General features: G+C 35.1%; 1 protein-coding gene across 2 annotated transcripts in view; it reads right to left on the bottom strand.

Annotated features, from left to right (window-relative positions):
* Positions 1-9,438, bottom strand: part of LOC135643242 (uncharacterized) — a 10,962-nt gene extending 1,524 nt beyond the window's left edge. For both annotated transcript variants that reach the window (XM_065159957.1, XM_065159958.1), the window contains exons 1-5: positions 8,195-9,438; positions 3,164-3,255; positions 2,158-2,232; positions 794-855; positions 495-564 (exon numbers count right to left, since the gene is read on the bottom strand). In XM_065159957.1, the coding sequence (XP_065016029.1) occupies positions 495-564; positions 794-855; positions 2,158-2,232; positions 3,164-3,255; positions 8,195-9,392 (1,497 nt within the window). In that variant the 5' untranslated portion in view covers positions 9,393-9,438. The remainder of the gene's footprint in view (positions 1-494; positions 565-793; positions 856-2,157; positions 2,233-3,163; positions 3,256-8,194) is intronic.
* Between the last annotated feature and the right edge of the window lie 1,253 nt (positions 9,439-10,691).

Here is a 10,691-nt window from a genome sequence, read left to right as displayed (position 1 = left end):
GATATTGGGAATATCGGGGGAACATCGTTGAAATTTTTGCAAACAGGAACTGACCATTGAGTCAGGGAAGAACAGGGTCAAAGTCTTCTAAAATAACAGTCAGAGGAATCCCATTATTAAAGAATAAAAGATGCTAAAGTTGATGACAGATATCAATGAACTGATCAAAGCAGCAAGACAAAGGCAAGGTTTTGTGTCTTGTATGAAATTTTAAAGCTAGAAAAGAATTAGAGAGCTGTGCTAATCCACAAACGTTTGTTGTGTGAACTACAAGAGCCCTCTAGTGCCATGCGCATGCATAAAGCCTAGAACACATGCCCAGCAAGTTATATGATGTGCACCGCCTCGACCTGGGCAAAGCCAAAATGCAGTCCAATAATTCCTAAATATATAGGTATTACTTCTTAAATACACAGTCCAACAACATAATAAAATAACAGAATCAGAAAGTTTAGGTACATAAAGTATCTTATCGGATGTATGCAGCCAAGTACCTTATCCAGACGAAGTTTGTCCCTCGTGGAAGGCAAGCATGTTCTCTCAGTACGACTCACAGTCACAAATCTGAAAATAATGGTCTCATAACAATATTTTACAGTACTCATGTTTCCTAAATCAAACAAAACTAACACCAGTGCCATAGATGCATGTCTTAAAGGCTTAGAGCATTTCTTGATGTAGTTATCAGGATTATCCATAAAGTCAGTGACTCACTCAAATGACATGATTTATGAATTCAGCTAGACGCATAGTTCTCATTCACTAAATTGCAAGATTTACAGAGCATAATTACCTTTTCTTGCCTGAACCTTGACAGCCACTCCTCAGGTGATAAATTGATGCAAGTCTCTGCACCTGATGAAGCAAAGAAATGAAAGATGACGATACCTTCTATAGCAAATAGGAAAAGCAATATTTTGGTGATAAAAAAACTATAAGGAGAGTCTCAGAAAGGAAAAAAAATAAAAAATTATTAATATCTACTACATGAATAAACATCTAATTTGGAAAACAATAAGAAAATCTTTTCAGTCTCTCAAGGCATCAACTGACAAAAGATAACGATGAGGTATAGTCAATAACTACTAAAACATCATATAGCTTTTTCACAGCAGTGAAAATGAGTTTCCACTTCCTGTGCTTAACTAAAACCAGCAAGGTCATGCAGTATATAATAGCAATCCAAAACAAGTGAGGGAAGAAGATCTGCAAATATAAGACACTAACCAGAAATATGAATTACTATAATATTTATGCATAAAAAGTATAAAAAAGTATTAACATTTTAATAGGCAACCAACAGATACTATTATATTAAAGATAACCCAATAAAGAATTTAAATATGTTTATCATGCCCTGAGAGAGGGCCAGTACCATAATGAAGTGGAAAGCATCTTAACAATCTCTTATGGATCTTTCTTAACAGAAACCTTCCAAGCCAAAATGCAACATGAACAGGATCGGATATCTATGGGTAGGCTCACACTCTTGGGGCCTACTTATCCAATCAATTTGGCATTTGTTACACATGATATGGGTGACAAAAGGTTGCCTGACCAACATGATAAGGATGCAAAAGTCAGGCAAGCAAATGGTCAAATAAAAAAAAAGAAGAAATTATCTCAACTCACTCCTGGCTTAATGATCATCAATCATTCTTTGCTTCCATGCAATGAAATGCTCAAGTAATTTTTAAATGGAGGAAATAAGTAAAAAGAAGTAAAGAACAATAAAAAGAGCCCCCAAAATTGAGAACATGGTAGCAAAAAGAGTAAACAACAAAATATACAATAGCCCAGATTGTTAAGTTATTAACAACATCAACAAAGAATCATATAGCTCAGAAGCATATCATAGATAAGTATGCACAACCATACACTAAGCATTATTATGATCCTATCAATCTTTTAACCCATTTAAAGTTGCATCACCGATTTCCTGATTTCCAAAAATATATATTACTGCCACCTAAATCATGTAACATCCAGAAAGGTAAGCATTGACACATTCATTCTTAGTTGCTCTTTTTTCCTTTAATTCTTGACAAACCAGCTGGCCAGCTAGATGTTGACATGTCAAATGAGCATTTAAACCATAACCAATCTATGTGTTTCTAACATGCAGTCATGATAAGAATGATAAAAAGAGTATCATACCTGAGAACAGTCACGTGTATGCATTGGCTGGAATGACAACATATCGACCTCATTAACAACCATCTGTCTAAGTTTCTACATGTAAAAGACCAGTCATTTATTAGTTGAACATCAAAAATCACCAATTGCAACGCCAGTAAGCTGGGGAAAGGAAAACCCAAGTTGGACAAAGCTTTTCATTTACTCTGCACAATTAGATATTTATACAATATTACTTGATCAACATGAATCTTATGCAATAAAAAATATCACCATAAATCAAACTATAAAACAATCACCATCATGTTAGATTGGAACACTTCAACCCAATATCAACCAAAAGGATCTGATCCAAAGTTCTAATACAATAGTCATCCTAATAAGACTTTATTAATTTTAACTAGGTCATAAAGGTTCATTAAGGAGTTGAGATAGGGCTGTTTTAACACATCCCTTGAAGTATTTTAACTTGAGTATCCAGGATAAAATACTAAACTTCTCAAAGATGCACCAATTCCTAGGATCGCAACTGTGCCTGATTCAAAGTTAAAATAACAGTTATCCTAATAGGACCTTGTTAATTCTAGCTAAGTCATATAGGTTAAGTAAAGGAGATGAAAAAGGTATACTTTAACCCGAATATCTGGATTAAATTACTAACATTCTCAAAGATGCAATAACTCCTAGGCAGTAGACAAGAAAAAGGCCCAACAAATACAAGAAAATAGAAACTCAAGCAACACCTTCAATCTAAACATAAGACATACATGAGAAATACAGTAGCAGATACCAGTATATTCATGTCTAAAATATCTAGTGCTACATTCGCTGTAATTTACTAGATCCTGGCTGGGGTTGGTGGGAAAAAATTGCCTTCTGGTTCATAGGGAAGAAGCTTTTCTATATTTAGCAAAATCAAAGTAAAAGACTGGTTTATTATAAGAAAATCTTTGTTCTTTAAGCCACGAATTGATATGTCCACCAACATTTTAAAAAGTGATATGCACAAAGTATAAATCAGGCTTACATAATGTATTTGATCCAGATCAACACCTCGATTGATCATACGCTGCCGCCGCTTCAAAGCAATCAGTTCTTTACGTTGTTTCTTTTTTCCTCCTACAATGAACAGAAAAATTAACACAATTAACAGTTTGAAAATTAATATAATTACTCCATATTAAAAATGCGACTCCCATGTAAAAGGGCACATAGCCACTAAAAAGAAAAGAGTGAAAATAATAAAACAACAGTAGCTGTAACCAGGAAAAATTAAAAGGACATTCCATATATTATACGTACTACTATAAATATTAAGTATCCATCAAATCAGGCAGATGCTTGAAAACTCATTTGAAAACTAAGTTAATTTATGATAACTAAACTCATCTAGAAACCAAAACAAGATCATGTTGTAAAACCACATTAAGCCAGCAAAAAAAAGCATTTTAATTATAAACCCCCATAGTGTTGTTTCTTTTAGGGGCAAAGGACACCGAGGTTCAGACATCTATAAGTAATTAGCAAATATTATAGTCCACTGAAGGAAGTATAGATTTGAAATCTGAAGAAAAATCCAGATAAACCTATGTTTACTATAATGAAGATTTGGAAGCATGGATCAATACTTACGTAATTATATGATCTACTTTGTTTTAAACATAGAAAATGATATAGAAATTGAAGGAAGAGCAAGGAAGAAGTGACAGTTGAAAATTGATGTTAGACCTAAATTAACATCAAAACTAGACCCACACATATAACTATTAAAATCAAAGAGTTGTACAACAAAAAGACCATAGTCTATCAAACCAACAATTACTTACTACAAGATTGAAAATTGCCTGAACTTTCAGTCAAATTCAGACTTCCAATTCTCTACACATTAAGGAGTTTGTTATCTCAGGTAACAGATGTTTCAACCAGCACAGACTGCAAAAGTGTAACATACACTATCTCGATACATCACATGGAAGAAAAACAACAAGTAAGTTGTTAGGATTCTTTAATTTTAAGAGTCCTTAATTTTAGGGATTTGATATTAATCTTTATTTTCCTATTTAGTTTTTTCTAATTATGGTAGAAGTCCTTTGATGTAGCAAATTAGAAATTGCTATTTTTGTTTATTTCCTTTGATAGAAATCCTAGTCCTAGTTGACTAAGGATTAAATAACTTCATATATATATAATGTCTTTGACTATTTTTCTCAAACAATGAAATATAACTCAAATCCTTTGGCCAATTTGAAGGTTGATCCCCTCAAAATAATCAAAAGGAGGTTGACAAATCCCTATCTCTTTCCTTAGATAAAGATCTAGGGTTTTATTATATGGTATCAAAGCCTTGAAAGTGCCCCCTTGCTTCAAATCATGGTCCTCGCTATCGTCTCAAGTATGTTGGACAACTCCCCAATCACTATCGACTCTTCTAACTACGGGTTTCCTAGGTGTTCCCTCAATCTCCTCTTCGACGTCACTGCAGGCCCCGACGCCCACGTCACCAACGACGACTTCACCTTCAACACCACTTTTGCTTCCAGTACAGCGTTCTCTTAATCTCCTCCCTAACGTCGTTGTAAGCCCCGACGCCCGTGCTATCAACAATGACTTCACCTTCAACGCCACCTTCTGCTCCTAATAAATAGTGCTCATGCCCTTGATCCAAAATCAAAAACAAAACTTAGGAATTACAGGTCTACAATCATACGCAATGACTACTGATAATTCTATGAAATTCCAATCTTAAGCCTTGGAAGCAAAAATTGATAGTAAACTATAAGAAATTCTCAATTATTTCAAAACGAGTTTGCTTGAGAGTTTTAGCAAAAATCAACACGTTGGAAGTTCGGCTTCTACCAATAAACAACTAGATAAATCTAAAGTCACAGGAAGAGACTACCAAGAGCGTGATAATAACTACCCTCACTTGAAAGTAGAATTTTCTATATGAGAAGATGGAGATCCAATTGGTTAGGCTTTTATAGCAGAAAATTTTTTTTCTTTCATAAAACTCTAGAAGATTCTAAAATGGAAATAGCTTCAATCCAATTAGTTGAAGATGCTATTCAATGGTATGATTGATATGAAACTTGTCATGGAATTCCCTTATGAGAACAATTTAAGAAAGGACTTCTTGTTCGTTTTGGACCATTTGAATATGAGAATGTTAATGTGTAGCTTATTAAGATTCGCCAGACTTCTACTGTGTTAGAATGGCTGTCAAATCGAGCTAAAGATTGGCTTGAAAAGAAATTGGTAGGAACATTTATTGAAGGTCTTAATTCAAATATTTAAGCATCGCCAACCTTGCACTATGACAATTGCAATTTCTTTTGCACGATTGTATGAAGAAAAAATTTACATGGAAAATCGTCGAGTGAGGAGTCTTAATAAACAGATGACCAGCAAGTCAACTACTTCAACCATTCCTAATCAGAATCCTAATACTATAAAACTGACCCAAGAGGAACTCAAAGAACGATCAATAAAGGGTTTGTGTTGACATTGTGATGAAAAGTGGAGTAGGGAGCATCATTGCATGGAAAACTTTTGATAATTGAACTAATCAAGGAGGACCCAGAGATTAAGGTTGTAGACTCTGATCATAAAGGTACTAATAATGATGAGATTATTGAACCTGTCACATATGTTGTTCATGCATTAGCTTGGTTATTCTAATCCTCAAACTATGAAAGTTCAAGGGCTTTTGAAGCATCAGCCCATTACTGTTTTGATTGATACTGGTAGCACCAACAATTTTATAGATAGCAAGGTTATTGCACGATTGGCCTATCGTATTAAACGTTGTGATAAGTTCGAGACGAAGGTTGTTGATGGGCGAATTTTAACTTGTGATAGTAAGTGTTCTATAGTGAAGCTTGTTATGCAAGGCCAAGAGTTGCTCGTGGATTTTTTCTTACTACCATTGGAGGACTATGAGGGTGTGCTCGGAATTGAGTGGCTATTAACTCTGGGCAATATTTCTTGATTTTTTTTCAAATTAATTATGATTTTTTTTATCAATGGAAAGCAAGTGATCCTAAAGAAAGAGCATGGCAGTAAAGTCACAACTATTACTAGTCATAGAATGAAGAGAGTTTTTCGGAAGGCACACCATGGATTTTTTGTACAATTACAGACCATTGAAGAGGAAGCTGTAGTACTTGAACAAGATAAAAATGTTCAATCATTGCTTCAAGAATTTATGGATGTATTTGCAAAACTATAAGGACTTCCACTTCTTCGATCACATGAGCATCGGATTCCTTTACTACCTAGGAGTGCACCAACTAATGTTCGGCCCTATCGATATCCACACTTCCAAAAGACAGAGATAGAGAAAATTGTTAAGAAGATGCTTGAAGTAAGGGTTATTAAGGCTAGTGTTAGTTCATACTCCTCTGCAATCTTATTAGTAAGGAAGAAAGATAATTCTTAGCAAATGTGTATAAATTATCGAGCACGCAATAATATTACAGTGAAAGACAAGTATCCTATTCCAGTGGTGGATGAGTTACTTGATGAATTGGGAGGTGCACAAGTTTTCACTAAACTGGATTTATGGTCTAGTTATCACCAAACTCGTGTACATAAAGATGACATTCAGAAAACTTCTTATCACCCGCAAATAGATGGGTAGACTGAAGTGTTAAACAGATGTCTAGAAAACTATCTCAGATGCTTTACCAGCGATAAACTTAAGGAGTAGATGAAATGACTTCCTTGGACAAAATGGTGACACAATGCCACTTATCACTCTTCTACTAAAATGACGCCTTTTGAAGTGGTTTATGGTCGACCACCTCCCATGATTACAAAATACATGCCTGGTTCTTCTAAGGTTGATCAAGTGGACAAGAAATTGCTTGATAGGGATAAGATTATTCAATTTCTAAGAGATAATCTTGTAGTCTCACAAACTAGAATGAAGCAACAAGCTGATAAGCATCGTAGTGAGCGGGAGTTTACAATGGGTAATTGGGTTTTCCTTCGACTTCAACCTTACAAGCAAACTTCTATAAAGGTTTAATCTTCTATAAAGCTATCTCCTCGATTCTTTGGGCCTTATAAGGGTGTTGGAACGTGTTGGCCCAATTGCTTATCGCTTGGACTTGCCAACAAGCTCTAAGATACATCCAGTTTTTATGTTTCTTGCCTTAAAATGAAGTTAAGTGAGGATGATATTGTGCAACACCATTTACCAGATATTTCTTCTACTGGTGAGGTTCAAATCTTGCCTCAAGCCATAGTTAATCACGTATTGTAATGCGCCATAGATATCCTGTCACTGAGGTGCTTGTTCAATGGACCAGCTTATCAATCGAAGATGTCACTTGGGAGTCCTACAAAGTAATGGAGTAGAAGTTTCCAAAATTTGTTGTTGCTCAGCTTTGAGGATAAGGCTGTTTTGGAAAGACGAAAAATGTTACGATGCCTTAATTTTAGGAGTCCTTAATTTTAAGGATTTGATATTAATTTTTATTTTTCTATTTAGTTTGTCCTAATTATAGTAGAAGTCCTTTGATGTAGCAAATTAGGAATTGCTATTTTTATTTATTTCCTTTGTTAAAAATCCTAGTCCTTGTTGACTAAGGATTAAATAACTCTATATATAAGTAATAGCTTTGGTTATTTTTCTCAAGTAAAGAAATACAACTCAAAGCCTTTAGCTAATTTGGAGGTTGATTCCCTCGAAAAGATCAAAAGGAGGTTAATCCCTTCGAAGCGATCAAATCCCTATCTCTTTTCTTAGATAAAACCCTAGGATTTTATCAATAGCCCATAAAATTTATTAAGTAAATCACAGTGATGAGGAAATATTTAATACTACCAATGAAAAATAAGACACCATAATTAAAAATGGTTATCATTCTGTCAGCAGCAAGCATAAGCAATCACCATTGATATATCAGGAAAATTAAGCATTTCAATATGATGAAAGGAGTAACATATGATAGCCTAAATACTAGCAGCTTCAGGTATTTTAAGGGAAATACACTTCAAGCGAGTGCCACTACAGCTAAACGTAAATATATTGTCATAACAAGAATAGTCGAACCTGGAGCATTACTGTACTTATTTCTTTGAGCCTCACGAGGCCATGATTGCAAAAGATGAGAAGACTTCTTTTTTTGCAATGCTGCTCTATTGTCCTTCATGAATAACAGATCATCCATTGGCAATAATCCAACATCCAGAGCTGGCAAACCAGTCATATTATACCTTGCATTACCCTTCAGTTTCCTCGACTTGGGTTTCTTCATGCCATATTCTGCGGATGCATTCATCAAAGCTATCCCCCCTAACTTTGTGCCACCCTTATGCACACTGTTCCTACTCTTCAACAAACCATCTTCATCAGATGAATCCAGATTCACTGCCTCCATCCAGTCAGCTCTCAACAACTCCACACCTCCCACGATCCCGTCCAGATAATCTTGTGCCACCTCATCGTTGACATCAGAACCATCATCCGATGAGAAACTATCTCCTTCCGAGGAATAGTCCTCTTCATTCTCTTTGTCATCTTCTTGCGAAGACTCGCCAGCAGAACCAATTATTTCGTTCTCGATAAGCAGATCTCCATCTTCATCATCAGTGTCGTCCTCTTCGTATAAATCCATTTCCTCTTCTGGAGAAGATGTGTCTTCCGTATACACTCTAATACCACCTATTGACAAAAAGCCTCGGCTTTTCTCCTCCCTAGTGACTTCTGGAGTGCAGAAAGAATCAAATCCCAGTAACTCTTCTTCCTCCTCGTACCCTCTTTCGTATTCTTCCTCCTCCTCTTCTGCATCACGGCGGAAGCCTAAGCCTACACCTCCGATAAACTCCGTATCGAGGGACACCGCATCCGGCGCAGCCTCTTGCTCCTCCTCCTCCTCACCACCATGAAACCCTAACCTTACACCGCCCATCGAAAGATCGTACTCGTATGAAGGGATCCCAACTTCGGGGTTCAGACACGGGGTGGGATCCACGAAAACCTCGAGCGGCTGGGAATTCTCGGAGCAAGGAAGAGAAATCGGGCAACTAGTGTCATCCCGACCGCCGGCAATATCGGCGGCAGGATACGCGTAGCCAAAAGCGTTTCCCCTCGCCGGCATCGGTCGATTTCCGTCCTTCTTCGCCCCATATCCGCGGCCTCTGGGCATTTCCGAGATTCCGGCATGATCGGAAAATAGGACCGCACTTCCGCTGCCTCGTGGATGGCCTCTGCCGCCGTTTCTGCCGAGCCTCCGCTTTCCTCCGCCCATGGCGTTTTCCCTCGATAAGAGACGCCGCAGACCCGAAAGGAGAGAAGACGGGCAAAATGAATCCAAGGCGGTGCACATTATCATGTGAGAAACACGTGCTTAATTATGAAAATGAAAATAAAGACTTGTATAATTACGGAGAATTAAACACGTGCTTAATTATGGATATTATAAAACTAATCTTAAAATTGAAAATAAAGCATTATAAAAATGAAAAAAACGAATACATAAAAATAATTTTATTGAATATTACGGAAAATGTAATATAATAACATTATTTGTGAATTTTAGGTGAATAAAATTAAAGTCATTAAATAAATCAATAAAATTTCAATATTAAATTCTAAAAATTCTTAAATTTTAACCTAAATGACCATTTTTCTATTTTTAAGCTTTAAAATAGATACGTTTAAATTTGATTTGAGTTGTATGATTTTTTTATGTTATCCAGTATAAATTTATAACCCTTAATGAGACAAAACACTTCAATGTTATTATAGAAATTCTTTTGAAGTTTTGTGGCTGCCAAAATACTTTTCAAATGAGAGTTACACTATTTTTGGATCATATTTAAAAACAATATTACTCACATTCTATCTTTTTCAGAAATGTTCAAATTTACATGAAATTTTGCAAGAACTAAGAAAGACCTAAATGATAAATTTTCTATTTCTAAGCCTTTAAAATAAATATTTTTATTTATTTCAAACCTTAAAAGAATGAAATTATGTCATTTTTTAATTTTACCTAATTTAAGGTGAATTTACAACCTCTTTGGGTTTAAAAACCATTTAAATATTATTACATAAGGTGTTTCAAAGTTTTAAGGTTATAAACAATTTTTTGGATGCCTATGTTACAATATTTTTTAATGTCTTTATAGTGCCTTTAGTCATATTAAAAATAATGAATCTCATTCAAAAATAATATATTCATATTTCATTTTTTCTAAAAATTTATATATATTTAGAAATATTAAAAATAACTTTAAAAAGTATAAAAACCAACTACTCTCTTATAACTATTTTTTCCTTTTACAAGTTTAAGAGATAACCTTTTACAAGTCTTACACCTCTCTTAGATTGATCACAAAGCTAAAGAAGGAGGAGGAAAATACTTAACACTTTTTCAATACTTTTATAACTAAAATCTTAGACTTTTGTTCATACTTTTCATGTTCTTTTATGCAAGAAAGAGTGAGGTATTTAAAGGCCCCAATGACTTCAAAAATGGAGCCAAAAAGTATCTCATCTCAGGTTTCCGAGGTACTAACGATACCACCGCCAATATTGGATGATA

This window comes from Musa acuminata, chromosome BXJ3-7, assembly GCF_036884655.1.
Source record: "Musa acuminata AAA Group cultivar baxijiao chromosome BXJ3-7, Cavendish_Baxijiao_AAA, whole genome shotgun sequence".
Taxonomy (NCBI): domain Eukaryota; kingdom Viridiplantae; phylum Streptophyta; class Magnoliopsida; order Zingiberales; family Musaceae; genus Musa; species Musa acuminata.
Note: the sequence above shows the minus strand (reverse complement) of the source record. Positions and strands in the feature narration are given on the sequence as shown.